The 21795-nt window shown below is 41.8% G+C and overlaps 1 protein-coding gene across 4 annotated transcripts in view; it reads left to right on the forward strand.

The window, feature by feature from the left end:
* EPB41L4A (erythrocyte membrane protein band 4.1 like 4A) overlaps positions 1 to 21795 on the forward strand; it is a 236777-nt gene that overhangs the window by 184711 nt on the left and 30271 nt on the right. For 3 of the 4 annotated variants that reach the window (XM_078066943.1, XM_078066946.1, XM_078066944.1), the window contains 5 exons: positions 3017 to 3107; positions 5795 to 5878; positions 6867 to 6977; positions 15038 to 15085; positions 16074 to 16151. In XM_078066943.1, coding sequence (XP_077923069.1) covers positions 3017 to 3107; positions 5795 to 5878; positions 6867 to 6977; positions 15038 to 15085; positions 16074 to 16151 — 412 coding nt within the window. The remainder of the gene's footprint in view (positions 1 to 3016; positions 3108 to 5794; positions 5879 to 6866; positions 6978 to 15037; positions 15086 to 16073; positions 16152 to 21795) is intronic. The other variant, XM_078066945.1, reaches the window with a different exon arrangement.

A 21795-nucleotide genomic window follows, 5' to 3' on the forward strand; every position in this document is an offset into this window, starting at 1 on the left:
CGTGTGTATGGGGTTTTTTTCTTGAAATTCTTTTGGAAAAACATCCATCTTGTGTTTCATCTCAAAGATAGTAGGAAGGGAAAAATGAAGGGGGGGATATCGGAGGGGGAGACGAACCATGAGAGACTATGGACTCTGAGAAACAAACTGAGGGTTCTAAAGGTGAGGGGGTGGGAGGAGGGGTTAGCCTGGTGATGGGTATTAAAGAGGGCATGTTCTGCATGGAGCACTGGGTGTTATACGCAAACAATGAATCATGGAACACTACATCAAAATAAATAAATAAATAAATAAATAAATAAGGACTCTGAGAAACAAATAAATATGGACTCTGAGAAACAAACTGAGGGTTCTAAAGGGGACGGGGGTGGGGGGATGGGTTGACCTGGTGATGGGTATTAAAGAGGGCACGTATTGAATGGAGCATTGGGTGTTATATGCAAACAATGAATCGTGGAACACTACATCAAAATAAATAAATAAATAAATAAATAAATTATATATATATATATATATATATATATATATATATATATATATATAGGATGTTGTGAATAACCAGACAGTGGTTTATTTAGAAAATATACATACATACATAGTTTGAAACTTTTCTATTTGAAAATATTCCTGGATTTGTCTGCCTGTTTATTAATTTTTCAGAAGATTCAGAGAGAAGGAAATGAGGCAAAAGTGTTAAACACCCTCACTTTCTCTGAGGTGATCAGTTGTTAGAGTAAGAAAAGACTAATAATCAGTCTAAAGAGATGAAAAGTGAAGCGAACCTGGGCTTACTCTTAGGCTAGTCACAGAGGGCTTTGGTCCACGTGATGCTCACCTTTACTCAGTGCTGTCTCCGTCGGTGTTACTGGCACTGGGTATTGGGCTCTCCTGTGTTCCTTCCTCTCCTAGCCTGGGAAAACAGCCCCAGTTTAATATAGGTCCCTTCATTTACATTATGAATTAGTAATACCTACTGAAAATAATACCACATTTAAAAGAATTTATTAGGAACAATAAAAATATTAACATTGGGGCACACCTACTGTCTAGAGGCCCTCCCGCCACTGCCCCAGGGCCATTCCACATGGAGTTCTGCAGTTGAGAAGCAGCTCCAGCCCAAATCTGTGCCTGCAACTTTGGGAATCTGCCCTTGGGATTGTTGTTAATGGTTATGGCAGAATAGACGATGACCAGCCACTGCCGATGTCCCACGGCACACAGGGTAGTTCAAGGGACTGGTTTTGTCCCATTCATCGTAGCTGGTGACATTTTTTGTAGACTCCAAACTGCTTTTCTAATGCTTGGATTCTGAATGTTGCTCCAACATGAATTTACCTTTAATGCCACATAGATCTTCAGGCTTACCTTTGCATTTCAGGATTCCAGAATAGGAACAAAATTCAGATATTAAATCCATTTCTTATTATGATAGTTTTAGGAGCTCTTCATTGAAACCACTGTTCTCTCTGTCCAAAGTGTATTCATTAATGTTTATTCTTCCTGATGAGTCATCAAACGTGCCTCCAAGTGTTCTGAAGAGGCTGTCTCTTCCAGTGGACCCTTAATTTACACTGACTTTTTAAAGATTTTATTTATTTATTTTTTGAGGGGGAGAGAGCATGAGCAGGGGAAGGGGCAGAGGGAGAAGCCGACTCCCCACTGAACAGGGAGCCCAACACAGCAACTCAGGACCCTGGGATCATGACCTTAGCCTACTGAACCACCCCGGCATCCCTATTTACACTGACTTTTGAACTGTTTGAGGGTGGGGTGCAGATGGCACATGGAAGGCCATGTATCATGGTGGTTTAGAGCTTAAGTCTCTGGAGCTAGACTTCCGGGTTTCAAAGCTGGTCCCCTCACTCATGATCTGTGGGACCTTGGGAAAGGCCTGTTTTTCTTATTTTTAAAAATGGGGATAATATTAGTATCTGCATTATATAGGATTATTTTGAAAACTATATAAGTAAATAAAGTGCTTGGGACAGCACCTGACACATAGTAAGTGCTCAATAAATATTAGCTCTTAATAGTATTACAAACTCACCCTATGATTCAAAAACTGTAAGTGCTTAGTGGTGATTACACTTTGGATTGAAGGACTTGAACTCTGGACATAGTTCCGCAAGATGCTGCTCTCTAGACACACCTGCATGTCACATAGAGTTAATTGAACAAGGACTTTGGGCATCCCCTTGCTGGTCTCCCTTGTACTTCCCAGAGTGAGGCGCACACCACTTGAGAAGGGTCATCATCAGTCCTCCCGTGTCACCCCTGCAGGCTTATCAGTGTGTGTCCTGAGAATGGGATCCAGACTTCCTGGGTGGGCCTGGCTACTTAATCTTTATTTGGAGCCTGATTTTCAACATTGTGTCTGCTGAGGGCTCCCTCTGCTGGTACATCTAGCATGGATGAAAATATGTGGAATAGTAGCTTTTAAGCAGTTTTAGGCTTTTAGAGATGTTTGTATAAAAAAAAACCCCACACATTGAACTTTTTTTTTTTAACATGTGAGTGATAGAAATAACATCTGTATTACTCTTTTTTGCCGTTTGCATTATGAGTTGGAATATTTTTGGTTTGATTTAGAATGGGGGCTATCATGGCATGCCAAAAAACAGTCATTTCTTCACCATAATTATCAGGGACTGATTATTAGGTCTTACGTACCAATATATAGTACTAAATATTTTAGAATCCTGTTTTAACAGTCTAAAGAATATCCATGATTTGGGGACTTAGTTAACTCTTAAAGTTTCAAAAGGGCCCATTTTCAAGTGGTGTCATATCCTAGACCCCCTTGGACGTTGTTATGGTGAGGGCTTAGTACATGTCAGGGAATAGTACCTTAGATTTATTGGCTGATTCATTATTTATTTAGAATTACAATTTATCAATAAAATGTGCCATGATGTCCCTAAAATTGCATTTTAAAATAACTTTTTGGCTTCTTTGTGTTTTTTTTTTCACCACTATCTCTTTTCTTCCATCTTTCCTTCCCCCTCTTTGCTGCTAGGATCAAACAGCATAAATCGGGTAACAGCAAACGTGGAAAATGGAGAAAATGAAGGAACGACTAAAATTATTGCACCTTCACCAATAAAAAGGTCAGTCGGTTAACTGAAAGAACACATGTCGATATGCTATCACAAAAATGCTTTTTCCTGTTGGCAAGGTGAAGAATCTTTTTACTTTGATAGTTAATACTTTTGATCAAAATAGTCTGTGAGCCAAAGAATACTTTAAAATGCCAGTTAGGGGCGCCTGGGTTGCTTAGTCGTTAAGCGTCTGCCTTCGGCTCAGGTCATGATCCCAGGGTCCTGGGATCCAGCCCCGTGTCAGGCTCCCTGCTCCACGGGAAGCCTGCTTCTCCCTCTCCCACTCCTCCTGCTTGTGTTCCCTCTCTCTCTCGCTGTCTCTCACCGTCTGTCAAATAAATAAATTTTAAAAAAAGAATGTCAGTGGAATATAAACAACAGGACCTGCCTCTCTCATTTGAAGGAAATGCTCCTGCTGGCACAGCATGGTGAACTCACAGTCCGCGGTCCGCATTCTTGGCAGTGAAGGGAAAATTCCACGTGATTGTTAAAATGGCATGATATCATGGACTTACTCAGAGGGACCTGTGACATAAAGTAGATGATATTCATGTTTAATGTACTGTGTTCATCACCACAGTGCACTGAACTGTGGCCCTGGGAAGAGGGCTTATAGCATTTAGAGGCGCAGGGCTTCCGAAGTCAGTGATTGCATATGTATGAAGAGTTGTCATGGTCCTCTGCATCAATTTCCCCAGCAGCATTCCCCAGCGGAAAGGCTTTCTCTCAATATATTACATGGATTGTTTCCATGAAAGATCAGTCTTGTCCTCTGCTAAGACACTGTTTCGGCGTCAGTTTTTCCTATCTCCAATTATGTTCACGGAACAGCATTTGAGAAATACAATGAGCAGCTTTCATCAGCTCACTTTGTCTATAGCGATAGCTCCCCACATCATGGAGAAGTCCAAGCAGTCAGAAATACGTGACCTTGACAGACGTCTTTGATCATCTGCTCCATCTTTTGTTAGTAAATAATGGTATCTTCATTCAGCTGGATTGTGGCTACGTGGAGGAATACAGTTTATAATTTCCTAGCAAAAGAATTCTAAGATATGAGGATTCTCAGAGTTGTGGTGTTTCCCCCTGGTTTTGCTTACATTTTCTTTTGTTTAGTTTGGGGACACTCCCTTTATGGATTCTATTTGGGATGCCAGGTTCTTTGCCTTTGTATACACTTTAGTTGACCGTGCTTGCCTCAGTCAGCCTCACAGCTGTGGATAGAGTGTCCGCTTAATCTGTATGTACAGGGTACGCTTATGGTAAGTCCAACATAAGAACAGTAATCTGCCATGAAATTCAGATCCCAAGCCTTTTTAGAATGTACAGAAGGAGTTCAGTCCCCTTTACAACTGCGTTCTTGCTGATAGGACTGATACCTGAAGGGCCACCAGATTTTCCCACTCAAGTTCTAGACGAGAAATGGCTTAGGGAGTGAATGCAATTAATCAGCCACCCAGGATTTCATTATTCTCTAACTTTCGCCTGCTCTCCCATTTCCCCTTTCATCTCCCTACTGAATTTCTCAGTCTCCCTCTTCGCTTTTCCCTTTTTTCATCTCTGATTTATTAAACACACACACTTTCTACTGTTGTATTAAGTATCTACTGTATTTATTCTTCTCATGTCAAAAGTAAGATTTTACTTTGGGCATTTGATCTTCCAAAGATTATTTAAGTTTAATCAAAATAATGTATTGCTCAAAAAATAAAACTTACCTACTATATGCTAATACAATGAATTAAGTGCCTATGTCAAATATATAACTTTTTAGGTTTATATTAATTTCTGTATGGGTGTAGTAGGATACAAGTTTATTTCCTTTTTTGAAATGGCCTTGTCATTTTTTTCCTCTCTTCTTTGTTGGCTGTTATAAAGAATCCTGCTATGACCTGCTATGACCATGTTCAAGGACATTTATATAGAGGATACCTCAAAAAGCCAGGGTTAAATGTGGATTAGAAGTTAAGTAGCTCTATCTTTTCCTGAGGCTGAGACTCTGGGGATGTGAGAGGTGATACACCTCCCCTCCCTCAGTGGTGGCCCAAGGCTTCTGATGAGTCTTTTCCTCTGTGTTTCCCCTGTGTGTCTAAAACAATTTGTTGAGATTGAATAACAACTCAGTTATATTTACATTCTTAGGGCAGAAAGATGATACTAGGTCAGGAAATAGCATTTGGAAGTCATTCTGATTTGGAAGGATGAAGCCAAGATATGGCGGAAGCTGGGGGCTGGGAAAGGTCGGTTTGGGTAGCCTGAACTTGTCCACAGCTGACCTACCTGCACAGATTTAGATCCAGAGCTGAAAAGAGGGAGCCAGCCTCATGAGCCCTCATACCCCAGCTTTCCTTCCTTGTCAGCTTTCTTCTTTTCTTGCCTCAACCCTTGCCCTTGCTTCCTGTCCTGCAGGTGGACTCTCTTCAAAGTTTCCTAACAGTGGATGACGTGGCTTTTGTTGACTTAAACCAGTAATACTAGAAAAAAAGGTGGAGGGGGGCCCAAAAGTACTTGCTGGAGATGTGAATTGTTTTAGGCAGCCACTTCATATTCTTTTTGGAATGAGTCACGGATATAAATAAAAACACATTTTAAAACATTTGTTGAACAGTTTCACTGAAGAAGTAAATATGTGAGTTAACTTCCTTTTATTCTCCCTTTAATTTATTTTCCATGTTTTTTTCTTTTTTAAATTAAAGCTTTAAGAAAGTAAAGAATGAAAATAGCCCTGATACGCAAAGAAGCAAATCTCACGCACCATGGGAAGAAAATGGCCCCCAGAGGTAAAGAGAATCATTGGTTTTCTAAAGGAGAACAGTAGAAATGGGATTAGTGATTGCAGCTCATTAAATAATGGAATCCAACTGCTTTGTGACTGGGTGTTACTAGCTATGGACAAGGCAGTCAGATTCCTAAATCAGCATGACGGAGAACTTTTGAAGTAGAAATCAGCAGGATGTATCCTGACGGGGAAACTTTCTCCTGGAAGACAGGACGGGAAACTATGCATTAAGACACTACCTGGAATGTCGTTATGATGGCTTAGAGTAAGAGAGTGTGTTTTTGAACTCTAAATGACATATTAATGATAATCCCCTCTATTTTATAGTCCTTAAAAAACTGTACTTGAAAAGTGTATTTGAGGACTAATGATTCTTAGAAGAATTTTATTCACAAAAATATCCGTATATTCAGTTTCTCTCTGTCCATAAATCCAAACCAGCAGCAGACCTGCATTATACCTCACTGGCTTTATAGTCGTGGTGATTCCAGGTACGATGACCCAGGGGTTCAAATTCTAACTCCGCCACTTCCTAGCTCCTTCACTTGGGCTACTCAATTAAACATTCCGTATTTCCACTTTGTTTTCTGTTACATGGGCCTAATAATTGTACCTCATTGCTTGTGGTTGATCGGACGATTAGCTAGGATAAGGAATATAAAGCTTTTAGCTCAGTCAGTGCCTGGCATACGGTCAGTTTGCTGTAAATGCAAATTGTTATTATTACCATCATTTGTGTGTTCATTTCTCACCATTGAAGGCCAGTGAGAGATCCATTCCTGAAAGATAATGACTCTTAACGATTTGACTTGCCAGATCTTACCTCCCTTTTCTTTCAATAAATCTTGTCAGCAAAGAGAACTGTGTGCGCGTGATCCAGTATATCCCTGAGAGGGGGAACACTTCTGTAGGTGGGGGCTGGGGTGTCTGCTCCTCCAGGGCCTCTGTGGGCATTGTTGATCTCGTTGACCCTTCCTCTTCTACTCCAGTGGACTCTACAACTCTCCCAATGACCGCGTGAAATCCCCGAAGTTCCCTTACACGCGCCGCCGAAACCCCTCCTGTGGGAGCGATGACTCCGTACAGCCAACGAGGAGGAGGTGAGCTCAACATAGGCCCTTGGTTTTTAATTTTCAATAGAAGCTCTGGGTCCCGGTCACATTTTTGTCACAAGTTATTCTCATAATGTCATGACTGTCCTCCCAAGAATAACAGAAAGATTATGTGTTTTGTTTTTTTTTTTGAGATAAAATGAGCTAGGGATCCTGAAGCATTTCTCTTTAAACAGCCCAAGTTTCAGAGAATAATTTCATAAAGTACTGGTAGGAAACTTGCTTTCTGTACAGTAAGACTGATAAGTTAAAAAATACACGCTATGTATCTATTTTAACAATATATATTATATAGTATGTATAATATGTAACATATATAATATATATTATGTTAGTGATATAATTTAATAATATATTAGTGTTATATTTTTATGTATCAAAGATATTAAATGCTCTGACCTGAGAAGACAAAATTACGTTTATAGGTAAATCTTAGCTGAGGCTTAGTACCCTGTTCTCCAGACTGATGTTGTTGCATACACTTGAGTAAAACCCCTTTCAAAACACAGGGAAAATGGATCCTGTTACATTTTACCCAGCAGGTCAGGTTGTTTTTGTGATTATATTTGCATGTGCTTAATTTTTTTAAAGTCCGTATCTAGAAGTTTTGGACTCTCTGAAAAGCAGTCTGGGCAATGTGACAGGTCCAAGAGAAGAAGACCTAGAAATGACCAGTGAAATTCATTTCATTCCTACTTCACAGAGACTGTGTTTTACTTTGAGTACCTACATGATGGTATTTTGTGACCTTTATAAGTATGAGAAGTTCATGTCATGTTCTCATAACCATCAAGATCACTGTGGATCAGGGAAACAGAAGCCCTTCTTTCTTCTCTGCCCTTATTGTCACTTACTTGCTGGTCCATCCCTGGTTCATTTCCTTTGGCTTCTGCATTTCCCAGAGTCTTGTTTCCCATCTTTCTCAAACCAGGTCCAGCTTCACCAAAATCCTTTGATGGTTAAGGAGACAGAGGTCAACAATGTACCTTCACCTAGTAGGTCTGGAAAGGGGGAGCTAAATCATGACCACCAGTGATTAGATAGAACAAAGGGATAATAGTTGACATTTATTATGTTCCAAGGACTGAGCAAAATTGCTTGCTATATATTATCTGATCCTCATAATAACCCTGTGGAAGATGGCATATATATCCCTCAATCACTAGGCATTTCCAGCAAAGAGGGATTAAGGCAGGGAATTGCATGCAATTGAAGCATTGAAGGAACTAAAGGCGGGGAGGTGCACCCTGAGATCTGGGTGCTGTACTGGCCCTGGGCTGGCAGGATGAAAGCTATTTCCGCCTTGGAGCTGGCCTTCCTGAATCCATGCTTGCTGCCGCGTGGCTGTGGGCACCATCACTGTAGCAACTACTCTTGCTGCCACTGCCAGAGGGACCACCGCTGTAGCTGATGCTGTGGGGCTCCGACTTCGCAGGAGAGCAAGACTGAATGCCACGGGTGTGTCAGAAGCAGAACTGCCTCCCCTTCTCTCCTGCCTTCAGATCTCACCTGAGCACCACTCGCTGAGTGGAACCCAGCTGGCAAAGGAGTCTGAGAAAATGTAGTTTTCAGGCTTCCAGTCTTGACAAAACAGGGGAGATTATTGATGGGTTGGGATGGGGCTGCGTACCAGTGGAAGGATCTTGGCCTAGATGAGAAAACGGAGGCTGGGGGGCTGCAGGTAACTGTCCTTTGTGATTTGGATCCAGATCTGTTCATCTGTAAAAGGCAGGGATAATAAATCATCATTTAAATATGGGGGTGGAGATTTCCTGCCCTCCCTATTAAGGATTTGTTCGACTTGGACAGCACTTAAAACCCAGGCAATACCGCAGGGAGATACTTTAAAGTGCATTTGTGTGTGTATGTGTGTTTAGGGGGCATGGGTAGTGGGAATCACTAAATATTTTTAAGAATTTGGCACTGCATGATTATTGTTAAATAGGTTTTTATAGTTTTTCGTCCTTCATTACTAGTATACTTTGACAGCATTCCCTAAATAATATAATTGCACATGTCGAGCAGATGGTCATTTTGATTTTAGTATACTTGGAAATGAATTTATCAAGTTTTGCTAAAATATACCAAAATTTACATTAGTTTTTTCCCAAACGAATTGCTTGAAATAGTTTGGAGCATATACATTCTGAAATCTAGACTTCATGCCTTCTATATTGAGATACATTTTTTTGTGTTGGCTTTCTGTGAAATACAGATGAGTAATTGTGGTGAGTGGATACAGGATCCTTTCTTTGGCACAGTCCAGGGGAAAGACTGTTTTGATTTATAGGGAAGAGAATCTTTTTGTCCGAGTAGCCATAGAGCCTTCTGTCTGGTTATGTGTACCACTTGAAAGGTCTTTTATTGGGCATGAGTGTTTTGAGGAGACTAGCCATTGCTACATGCCGGCAAAGAAGAGCTAAAGCTCATTCTTTGTTCCTTTCCACTGTAAATGCCCTCTGAATGTCCCTGTCCTTGTCAGTCTTGCTTTATCTTCACAGATATTTACCTTGCCCCCAGGCACAAATCCCTGCAAGGCTAGAGTAACTCTGACATTTAAAACTGAGATTTGTCAACACCATGATAGAATCTCAAGGATTTAAATTTAATAATAGGAAATTCTATTTTGTGATGGATGCCAGAATAATATGTTTTGCAAAAGATACCAAAATTTTATATTTTGCCAGTTGTTTGTCAGTAGATGGGTACATCTTTCAAATTCTGGCTGAGTTTAGAACACTGGTCCTTAACCTTTTTCGGTGACAGAACTCTGAGAATCTGATGAAAGGTCGGATCATTCCTTAGGGGGGAAAAGTATATAATTAAATAAACATACACACTTTCATATAATTTTCATGGTTCATGGAGACCCTGAAGCCTGCTTGTTTTAAACATTCCTGTTCTAGAAAAAGCCAGCCAGCCTACTTTCTGATTGTACACTTTATTTTCACCCCTACCCATCTTTACACTCAGAAATGTCTATTGAGTGCCTACTCTATGCAGGCCCTGTGTTAAACAGCACTAGAGAAAGTCCCTGCCCTTTGGGAGTTTACAGTTTGTTGGGGAAGAAATACATGAATCATACAAACGCATGTGCACTTATGACTTTTATATATTCTTGAGAGAGAGTTATGTGGTGCTTAGGGGAATTAAAAAAAAAAAAAACAACTTTGTCGAAACCTAACATGCATACAGAAAAGTACACGTGTCCTAAGAATAACTGCTTGATAACTTTTACCATCCAAATACCTGTATTACCAGCACCATGATGGGAAGTTGTGCTGCATTGCTGAGTCAAGGAGGCCAGGGAAGGGTTCTCAGAGGCTGGATGCTTGAGCTGGAATTTGAGACAAGAACAGGCAAAGAGAGGTGAAGGAGCTAGCAAGTGCAGAGGCCTTAGGGTGGAAGGGAGTGGGGAATAAATGAGTCCAGAGAGAAACACCTCATAGGACACCTGAGGATTTGGGTTGTTAGGCCCAGTAGTTTTTAGAAGGGCGGGGATTACAAGATCACGTTTGTACTGTGTAAAGATGAGCCTTACTGTCCTGTGGAGAAAAGGTTGAAGAGAGCAGTAGGGGAAAGAGAGAGCCAGCCAGCAGGCTACCATGCGAGTCCTGGCAAAGGCTAATGGGAGCTCGGGCCAAGGTGGTGATGTGGAGATTTAAGGAAGTGGATATTTTTGAGACCTGTTGGGAGGTAAAATCAATAGGGCTGGGAGGTTTGATATGACAGGTGAAGGAGTAACTGATGTCAAGAATGAAAGCCAGGCTTGAAGTGTGATGCACTGAAATAATAATCACTAGGACATTACAAGCTTGAAAGGGACAATTTTGAGTGGTTTTTGATATATTGCATTTGTGGAATCTTTGAGAAGTCCAAGTGCAGGATTCACGTGGATTGTTGGATATAAGTCTGGAGATAGATTGGCTTTTGGCTAAAATTTAAATTTCTTAAAGATGTAAATTGAAATAAGAAACAGAGATGAGACTCTCTAGGTAGACAGTAGAGATAGAATGCAAAGACCAAGCCAATGACAGAGCTGGGAGAAACTCCAGCATTTATTTGGCTTGGTTGAAGAGGATTACGTTCAGAGGAAATTACTTTTAGAGAAAAGAGACGGAGGAAAAATCTAGAGTGAAAATCTGCTTATGAAAGAGCTCCCTTTCTTCTTCATTCCCAGAACGCTAGAAGCCAGATATGTATCTCCCAAGCATGAGATCAGAGAATCTCACTGTAAGAAAGACAGATATAAGAGAAAAGACATACAGATACCAACTTTCAAAGAATCCACCAGTGAAATAGTTGAGACTGCCCACATCACTTTGCTCCACAGTGAAGCCATCAGTTAACATTCTCTGCACCATCCAGAGGGTTTCAGTCCTTTTAGTGCCTAATTCTTAAATATGAAGAGAGAGCCGTAATCACTTGGCATTTGACGATAGCTTCTGTTTGGAAAGACAGAGACTGAAACAGACAATGAGCAGTGTGTGTGTGTGCATGTGTGTACTCACAGGAAATAGAGACAATACAAGAAAAATGTCTTAAAGGTATAATTACCGTTTTTTTTTTAAAAGGTTTTTTTCTATTTTTTAAAAAGATTTTATTTATTTATTTGACCGAGAGAGACACAGCGAGAGAGGGAACACAAGCAGGGGGAGTGGGAGAGGGAGAAGCAGGCTTCCCACGGAGCAGGGAGCCTGATGCGGGGCTCCATCCCAGGACTCTGGGATCATGACCTGAGCCGAAGGCAGATGCTTAATGACTGAGCCACCCAGACACCCCTAAAAAAGATTTTATTTATTTGAGAGAGAGAGAGAGAGCATGAGCTGGGGGGAGGGGCAGAGGGAGAGGGAGAAGCAGACTCCCACTGAGCAGGGAACCCCATGCAGGGCTCAATCCCAGGACCCTGGGATCATGACCTGAGCCGGAGGCAGATGCTTAACTGACTGAGCCACCCGGGCACTCCCAAAGTATAATTATCTTGAGAAAAAAATTTGGTATCAAAAGAGAAGAACAAGTAGGAATTCTTAGACTTCAAATTCCTGTAGCAGAATTTAAAATAATTAGTAGAAGTTTTGGAAGATAAAGTTAAGGAAATCATCCCCAAAGTAGAACAAAAATAAAACAGATATATGGAACATAAGGATAAACAAATCAAACCTGTATATCAAACATTTGAGTAGTGAAATTTCCAAGGGAAAAAAAATGCAGATGAGGAAACTATTAAAGAAGTAGTACAAGAAAATATCCCAAACTGAATGATCAAATGTTATAGAGAAAAGCTATGGAGCATTTGGTATAATAGACTGGAAAATTAGATCCAGACCAAGATCCAATATCATTAAATTTCAAAACATTATAGGTTAAGAGAGAATTTTTAAAACTTCCAGGAAGGGAGGAATATGAGAGAGAAAAAGTTCATGCACAAATGTTGACAAATCAGAATGGTGGCATTGGGCTCCTTAACAGCAATGTCAGAGAAAGAAGATAAGCATTGCCTTCAAAACGCTGAGGGGAGATTCTTTTCAATTTAGGATTCTAAGCCCAGAAAACTATAATTACGTGTGTCAAAGATATTTTGAGAAATTCCAGCTCTCAAAAGAAAATGTACCTGCCATGCGGACTTTCTCTGTTAACAACTGGAAGATATGTTCCTCCAAAACCAAGGCAAGTAGTCATGAGAACTGGAAATATGGGATTCATCTTACAAAGAAGCAGAAGGAATTCCCTAGATCATGGTGAAGGGAGTAATCAAAGTGACATTTGCACAGCAGTACTAGGGAACAGATCATCTAGATGTGAGCAGGAGGGCACAGGGCTCCAGGGAAGATGTTAGTGGAACTTGTAGATTACCTAAGTACTCACCCATCTCAGGAGGATTTTTGCAGCTCTCAGAGTTTTGATGAAGAATTAGTGATAAAACAAGGAAAACTAAGCAATCTATAGGTACATAGAAAACTAGGCAATTGTTATCTTTAAGAAAATTGTAAAACCTATACAAGAATGGAATTGTATTCCTTAAACACTGTAGAGATCATCTGTAAACAATATATAATTATATTTATACCAAGTAAAAATTATCGAAAAATTTGGTGTAAGGACAGAGAACTATCAACGTTACGTTGTTTGATATAAGTATGTTTGTGAAGTGGGGGAAGGTATGTTGTGATGGTGGCATGAAAGAGCCATGTCTGCCCAACCGGTGTGAAGGCACATATGATGAAGGGTAAAGACCAGAGACAAGGGGCTTAGGCACCTCTCTCAAGAAGTTTGGTGCTTTGAAAGAGAGAGGAGAGACTGGGAGAAAAATGAAGGGGGATATGGAGTCAAGCAGACGTGTGTGTATTTATTTTTTTTTAAGATTTTATCAATTTATTTGAGAGTGAGAGAGCACAAGCGGTGGGGAGGGGCAAAGGGAGAGGGAGAAGCAGGCTCCCTGCAGCCCACGCAGGGCTTGATGCCAGGACCCCGAATCATGACCTGAGGCGAAGGCAGACGTTTAACCGACTGAGCCACCCAGGCGCCCCGTACATGTGTGTGTTTAAGTAGTAGAAACTTGATAACGTGAAAAGCCAGTAAGGAATTTTCCATATGGACAAGTTGAATATATCTGAGAGGTAGGAGGGTAGTTACTGAAAGTCATTGAGAAGATAAGAGGTGATGGGACCCAGACAACACAGGTGGAGGGACTGACCTTAGTTGTAAGGACAGATCTGTAAGATCTGTAAATAACACAGAAGGAGATGTAGGCAAGTGCTATTTTTGGTAACAGGAATATGAAAGAGTTGCCATCTGATGGCTACTTTTTCTTTGGAAGGAGAAAACAAAGTCGGCTGCTGATGCTGAGGGACTGGTTTATCAGAGGGTTGTGAGGTAAAAAGAGTTTGAAACTGCTTTGCAGAGAGAGAGAGAGTACTTAGATCAGAGAAAGGTGGGAGGATGTTGTGGATTCACATGAAGTTTGTGAACATGAATTTGTAGTATAACTAATGTGTCCTTCTGTTGTAACTCCCTCCAGCACCGGTCAGCCAGCTGTTGAAGGCTGGCTCAGAAAACCTGGATAGTTTGATTTACCCATGTGTGGGATCTTGCCAGAAATACTGAAGCACAAACAGAATTGGAGGAAGTTTTGAGTACTGGCATACATGTTATCAAAATGATGGAAAACTCAGTGGAGTCAGGGAGGAAACGAAGAAAGGCCAAGAGGAGCGGATGGGAAGTAGCAAGGTCAATGAACAAATAGTTCTATTGAGGTCAAAGAAAGTAGAAGGGAAGTCATGAAAATAAGCAATAATAATTAGAGCTAACATTTATTGGTTGCTTCAGTAAGCCAGGTCCTACTCTGTGCATTTTAAATGTGTTCATTTTATCCTCATAACAGCCCTTTGTGGGAGGTTCCATGAAAACTGAGGCGCTTAGTAGAGAAGTAGTTTGTTGGAATCACACACCTCATCGGTGGAGGAGATGGGACCCACCTTCAGGTTGTCTGGCTCCAGATCTGCATGTTTAACCAGGATGCCCCATCTGAGCTGTTCAGGAGTGTAAATAGGAAGGGGAGGAGATTGTGGCCAGAGACCAAAGTGTTTGGAGGTGGTTACAGATGAGAAAGTCCAAAGTGTGGCCATGATGTGGGCTGCTGAGTTATTGTGAAGAGGTTATTAGAGAAATGGTCAGGGGCCTTGGAGGCCAGGGTGTTGGAAAGCGCATGCGAGTGAGAGCTGATGCCAGTCAGATTATGGCAGAACTGGACTCGTCAGATTATAGATGTAGGAACTGCAGACAGTCCCATCATTGGGTGAATCGTACTTCACAGACATGCTGTGCGTTGTTGTTGTAGACTGTTTGCAGCCTCCTTGAGGTTGCTGGCTTTTGGAGGCTGGTGGGTGATATGTTCTACTTCTGGAATTGGGCATGTTGTGGGATTTCAAAATGAACGAATACAAAACAGATATGCGTGAACTGAAGTGAAACTCATTTTGCTGTGCTTTCCTTAGCCAATGGATAATTTTCTATTTTTTTTAATATCTTCATTTATTTGTTTTCTATAGGAAAGCCCATAACAGTGGTGAAGACTCAGATCTAAAGCAAAGGAGGAGGTAAAAACAAAAATGGCAGGAGGGACAGGGAGAGGGAGGAAGGATTAGCATTACTCAGAGTGGAAGCCAGAGTGGGGGTTGTTGTTAGTGACTCCTTTGAGGTCATTATAGAAAAATTAACTTGGAGATACCAGCTTTGGCTTCAGTTGGTTCTCAGTCTTCCATTCTGTAGCATCCTTAGCAATGTCTCTTTTTTTCTGCTTTTTTGTATCGCAGAGGAGCTGTCTTGGTTATCTATTGCTACCTTAAAATCACCCCAAAACTTAGTGGCTTAAAGCCACAACAACCATATATATGTTGTATGATTCTGTTGATTGAACAGGCTGGTTTTGCTAGTCTCATATGAAGCTGCAGTCAGAGGGCAGCGGGTGCTGGAATATTCAAGAGGCCTTTCTCTCTCCTGTTTGATGTCTTGGCAAAATGGTGGGAGGCCTGAGGCTTCTCTCTCTCCATGGCCTTTCTACCTGGCTGGCCTCGGCTTCTTGAGATGGCGCCAGGAGGAAGCAGGAGCTACCCACTCTGTGAAGAGACAGACAGTCCAGGAACTGGCAGAGAGTAGCCCTTCCACGTCATTCTGTTGATAAAGTCAGTCACAGGACCAGTGCTAATTCCAGGGGAGGGGAAATAAGCTCTACCTCTGTTGATATGGGCCGGGGTGGGACAGTACTTTGTGTTCATATTTAGTCCACTTCAGGGGCTTAGGGCTTTGCCGTGGCAGAGTTCCGTTGGAAATGCTTGATTTCATGGTCTTTTTGGGGAGCAGGGTGACATTTGCCCTAATCTGCTTTCACGTGTCTGTAGACTCATTCAGATGTCTGACTGAACTGGGGAGCACTGACTGAGGGAGGGATAATAATAGCTACTGATGTTTGGATTAGTCGTTTTATTGCAAAATTCATTCTGAAGAACCAACATGAACCTTTCTGAAATTTTTTATTTGTCATAAATGTGGGGTTTTTTTTTTCTTTTGTTCTCATTTTGTCTTCAGGTCACGCTCACGCTGTAACACGAGCAGTGGGAGTGAATCAGAAAATTCTAATAGAGAACACCGGAAAAAGAGAAACAGGTAATATTTGATACTGTAGTTATCTGGAACTCCAAAATCAGAGGTTGCTGGTGGTGGTAGAAGCTGTGCATTCTATTTCTTTTTCTTTTTTCTTTTCAAGATTTATTTATTTGACAGAGAGAGAGAGAGAAAGAGCACAAGCAGGGGGAGGGTCATAGGGAGAGGGAGAAGCAGGCTCCCTGCTGAGAAGAGAGCCCCATGTGGAGCTTGATCCCAGGACCCTGGGATCGTGACCTGAGCTGAAGGCAGACACTTAACCCACTGAGCCACCCAGGCGCCCCTTTTTCTCATCCGTGTTTAAGAAGGAATCTGGCACTGTTTTGAAGCACTGTTTTAGGAAACTGCAGCTCTTTGAACTGAGTTTATCTTTATAATAAGATGATTAAATAAGTTGATGATGAGGGTCCCTTCTTGTTAATTAAAAAAAAAAAGATCTATATTTAGGTACAGCGTGTAGTAAATTTGTCTAAGGATGGTAAGAAATGTGACCATTTCTAGAGGTATTTCTCCTGAAGTATCTTTTAACATGACATTACTGTCTTTTCTCCAGCCAAAACTGAGAGACTCCTTATTTCATAGATTTCATAGTCTCAGCCTCATACATGTACATGAACATAATGTGTTTATATTCATGTCAGGCACATACAGTTAGATGGATAAATGCAGGTAGTTCATATCTTTAAGACTCATTTTTTAAGGCTCATTCTTAATTGTTGGGTAATAATATCATTTGACGTGTAATCCGTATTCATGATGACTTAATGCTTTAATCAGTTCTCTCTGGTCCCAACGTATTTATTTAAAAACGAGGGCTCACTTCGTGAAAGAGCACCATGTTGGGAGTGAGAGGGATTAGGTTGCTGGTCGTCCCGGTTTCTAACCCAGTGGTTCTCAACGGGGGGCAATTTTGTCTTGCCCCTCCACTCTCAGAGGATGTTTGGTTATGTTTTGATTGTCACAATTGGGTAGGGGGACCACTGTTGGCCAGGTGTGCTGCTAAATATCCTGCAATGCACAGGACAGCCCTTTCCCCACCCAAGAAGTATCTGGTCCAAAAGATGTCAGTTGTGGCCCTGCTGAGAAACCCGTTCCCAGTGTGATGTGGAGCGCTGGCCTCCTTGCTTTGTTTTTCTGGGTCATATTTTTCCCTTCTGTAAAGTGAGGTAGTCCGATGAGATAATCTCCAAGGTCCTTCTTCAGTACTTGGAGCCCTTGTGCTTGGCACACATTGAATTGGCCTGCCTAACAATGAAGCCTGTGTACTAATAGCCCAGACAGCATTACAAGAGTGGGTCATTTTCTTAGGAAAGCTTTCCCTGTGGAGCCTTCTTAGGGGCTGGAGTCACACTAGGTAGAGGTGAGATCTCAATGTGTTAGGACACCTTTCTCAAGGAAATGATGATAGTTTCTTCATTTGTCAAAACCCAGGAGTGGAGGGTAGCTTTCCCTGAGGTACCCTCTTCCTGCTCTAAAATTCGGTATCTGCGTAAACCACACAAAACAAAGCAAAAAACAAATAACAAATTTTCCTCCTGTTTGTACTTACTGATCAAGCCAGTATCTTAACACCTCTGTTTCTGTTTTGCTTGTTGTATTCCAAGTTGTGCTCATAGATGCTTCTAGTCTCAACTTCTCAGAAGGTGGCCTGTTTAAAAACATTGTCTTTTGGGCCAAAAGTGCTCATGGTGCCATTTGCTGTTATTATGAAACACTATTTAAAGGTTGCCAACAAATCCTTAAACAGCCCGTTTCTGATCCAGTTGCACGAGCTTTAATATTCCTCATAGGTGTTTTCTCCCTCACCAGGTTCTCCCTTTGCCTTCCCTAAAGGATTTTGTACTTTGGTTTTCTTTATAGGGTCTTAGTGGTGTGTCTGAGAATGACGGTGGTTCTGAATGTTGGTTGACATGCCAATGTACTTTGTAAGGCTATTAATGAGAAACCGCTTTCAAAACACACTCTGACCCAAAGGCCTTCAAACTCATTTATTTTACCTGTAGAAATACTGCCCGAGGGTTAACGTAAGTTGCCTGTGTTTATAGAAGATGAGGTCTAGGGTCTAGCTCTCGGGGGCATAGCAAAAACTGGGCAGAGGGAAAAATACGTCTTCCATTTCCATTCTCCACTCCTGCAAATTCTGGTGCAGGGAAGGAGGGGGGCAGACACATTATACTGTCTCTGGGCACTGCTTCCTCATTATGTTCTGTTACCGCTAACCCCTTCGTCCCATTATTAGCCTTTTAGATTTTGCCAGAGCCCATTCATTCCACATCAGAGATCTGAATATTTAAACTGCAGCCCTTCTGACAGTCCCAATATGTCTTCTGTCTGTGACGAAGGGTTGTCTCGTCCTGTCTGACTTCCAACTTGTTCAAAAAACTCCTTTTTTGGGGAGAGGATGAATCTCTTCAGCCCCATCCTGCCTTATCTCGGCCAGCAGTGTGACACAGCCAAGCTCTCAGCAGCATCCTTTGTGCTTTTATTAAAGGAACCTGGTAACCCTAGAATGGGGCAAACTGAATCCTGAACATGCTGATGTTCTCCTTCCTGCCAGCCAAGTCTCTAAATTCAGTCCGAATACTTCATTACCTTTGAAACCAGAGCCTGCACTTGATACACGCTGCCTTCCTGTCTCCCTGTGGGAACCGACGCCTGGGGCGGTGGGGAAGAGACTGTGCAGATTTGCTTTTTGAACATTTTGAAGCCTCTTGTGTGTCCAGTAGAACTCTGGACAGACTCAGATTTACTTTTTTGGAGATTGTGTGTGGTCTTTGTAGTCTTTGGGGTGTTGTTCCCTTTGTCATCCCTTTTTGCTGGAATTTTTTTTTTTACAAGGATAGTTTAGATTTTATTTATTTATTTTTGTGAGAGAGAGAGAGAGAGTGAGCATGAGCTGGGTGATGGGGCAGAGGGAGAAGCAGATTCCCCGCTGAGCAGGGAGCCTGACTCGGGACTTGATCCCAGGACCCTGGGATCCTGACCTGAGTTGAAGGCAGACGCGTAACCGACTGAGCCACCCAGGCACCTGTGGATTTGTGTGTGTGTGTGTGTGTGTGTGTGTGTGTGTGTGTGTGTGTGTGTGAGTGACATAAGGAAGTCTTACCTGTTAGGTTTGAGGTGACTCTGGAAATACTGGGTTTGGTTTTTTGTTTTGTTTTGTTTTTCCACAATGTCTATCTGTTGGATCTTAAGCCCCTTCACTGTTCTGGCGGATAACAATGTAAACTTCTCTTATTTTGTCTGAGGAGAAACACAAGTGAATGCAACAATGTTTACAAGTCAACTTTACCCAAAGCAGTAGCTGTGTGGCTTTTCACAACCATTAAAAGTAAATAATAGTAATTCATACCAACGCAGGAAGGCTAATATTAGGAACAAGGATTGCTGTTTAAGCCAATTCCGATTTTAGAAAAGTGTAGCTGTGGGTAAGCACGTCCGCTCTCACCTTTGGGTCCAGAGCTGTGGAGGCTAGATGCGCAAGGGTCCTCTTGTCAGTTGTGTGTTCACACCTGCATTTCATTCCACACGGTTCCTACAGCACCAGGAGGCTTGGCTTCCTCCTTGATCTGCCGGGTTGTTGATGTCTTTCTTTACACCTTTCCGTCTTAGTTGTTTTCCCTTTACTATTTTTATAATCTGGACGAGTATCCTACAGTTTTCTAGGTTTTGAGGTTTGAGAAGACAGTTTCTTACTCCTTTTTTTTATAATGAGCTGGACATTGGAGCACCGTTTGTTGTTGGGACATCTAAGATGACAAAGGCTTATTTTCCCCTTAGTGTCCCTGCTTGTATATTCATCTCTGTCCTCTTGCCTCCCTTATATATCTTTCTCTCACATTATTTTTCCTCACTTAGTTCCTTTCTTTTTCTTTCCTTAGCTTTTCTCCACTCTGTCTTCCTTTCTCTTCTCTGAGTTCTGCCTCCACTTGGGAGCCAGGGAAGCATCAGAAAAAAACCCCAAGAATGTGGATCAGGGCCTTGGTTCTGTCCTGTCCTGGTATTTGACCTTAGGCAACTCTTGAAACCACTTTAAATCTGAGTTTGCTCATCTTTAAGGTGGGGTGTATACTGCTGTCTGTTATCGAATGGGTCACAGTAAAGATCACTTAAAACCGAGAAAGTGAGAGCACTTGACGGTGGAACCACAGGGTCTGATATTTGGCCTTGAAGTCAGGCTCTTCTTGGCCTGTCCCCCCTCCCTTCCACCCTTTTTCCAGCTTCTCTCACTTTTCTTTAGTCCTGTCTTCCTTGCTCCCACCTTCCCTACCTTTACACACGTGGTTCTTTTCAGATCAGGCCTTATTAGTCTCTGATTCATCAGTAGGTTTTAGGGATCTCATGAAATTGTATGTAAAATTCTGTGTGTTTCCAAGTGTACAGTTTTCCTGATGATAGGGTCTGTAGCCTTCATCAGATTCTTGAGGGGGGTGTCTTTGTGACCCCCAAACGTTTATCAAGGGATCATTATGTCCGAAATAGTGAAGGATAGATTAATACTGAGAAATGAAATTGATATTTCAATTCACTGGTAGGATTAACAACTAAAATGCTTCAGTTTTCTTTAGAGATTACTTCCTTTGCTCTACTGATTTGTGAAATAATTGGTTCGACTAAATTCATCAAATTGGGAACCTACCAAGTACAAGGCAGTATGAAGCTAATGATCTATGTGAATATTAGATTATATCCATTTTCACTAGTTAGAATTTTGATTCTTACACCTGAGATCAGAAGGCTCAGCCAGCCTGTCTCTGTAGGTCCGAGCCTATGAGCCTTGCTCAGGACTTGCCCAGGATGTACGTTGAAGGAGAACCAAGGGAGTAGACTTTTCAGAGTGAAACCTTTCACAAGCCGAGATTTCCCTTAAAATACCTTGGGCTTAATAAAATATCCTTTACATTCAAAGAAACCAGTCTGCAAAATATCCTTTGTGCTATTGATGAAAACAGGGAGTCAGTCCTTTGAGCGTTCACTGGGGAGAATCTGTGGATTACTTAGTCATTAGCTTTGATGTGTTGCTAGGCTTTTAGGATTTTGAGGTGGGAGATTTGGAGGGGATTGGGGGCAGTGATGGAGAAGTTGTCTGGTGTGTTTTGCATAAGCATAAAAGTGGAAGTAACTCTGGAGCCTGGAGAGGATTAGAAGAGCAAGAGAAATGAGAGGCTACAGGTAAGAGCAGGACTAGGGTAAATTGGCAATAGAGGACCATTTGGGCCTTTCCCTACTTTTATCCTGGGGCATGTGCATCATCAACACACAAGTTATATATGTGAGGCTGTGTGTGTGTGTGTGGGTGGGTGTGTGTGCGTGTGTGCACGCCCACAGGACAGAGCACAGAGCAAAGAAGAAGGGAGCCTGCGTTATGAATTTGACCCTACTTGGAAGAGTTGTGTGGTGAGTTCCTGGTTACTTTACCCTCTGAATCTTAGTTTTCCCACCCACAAAGTGGAATTATACCTGCCCTGCCTACCTCACAAGAGGTTTGTAAGGATCCAGGAGGTAATGGATGTGCTTTGAAAAGTAGAAAGTGCCTTGCATAAGCAGATGCTATTAGATTAATGAGAATGTTCAGCACTGCTCAGTTTTATCTGAAGTCCCTGATACATCTGTAAAATGGGCCCAGCTCCCTTTAACAAAAAGGTCA

Source organism: Halichoerus grypus, chromosome 2, assembly GCF_964656455.1.
Source record: "Halichoerus grypus chromosome 2, mHalGry1.hap1.1, whole genome shotgun sequence".
In the NCBI taxonomy this organism is placed as follows: domain Eukaryota; kingdom Metazoa; phylum Chordata; class Mammalia; order Carnivora; family Phocidae; genus Halichoerus; species Halichoerus grypus.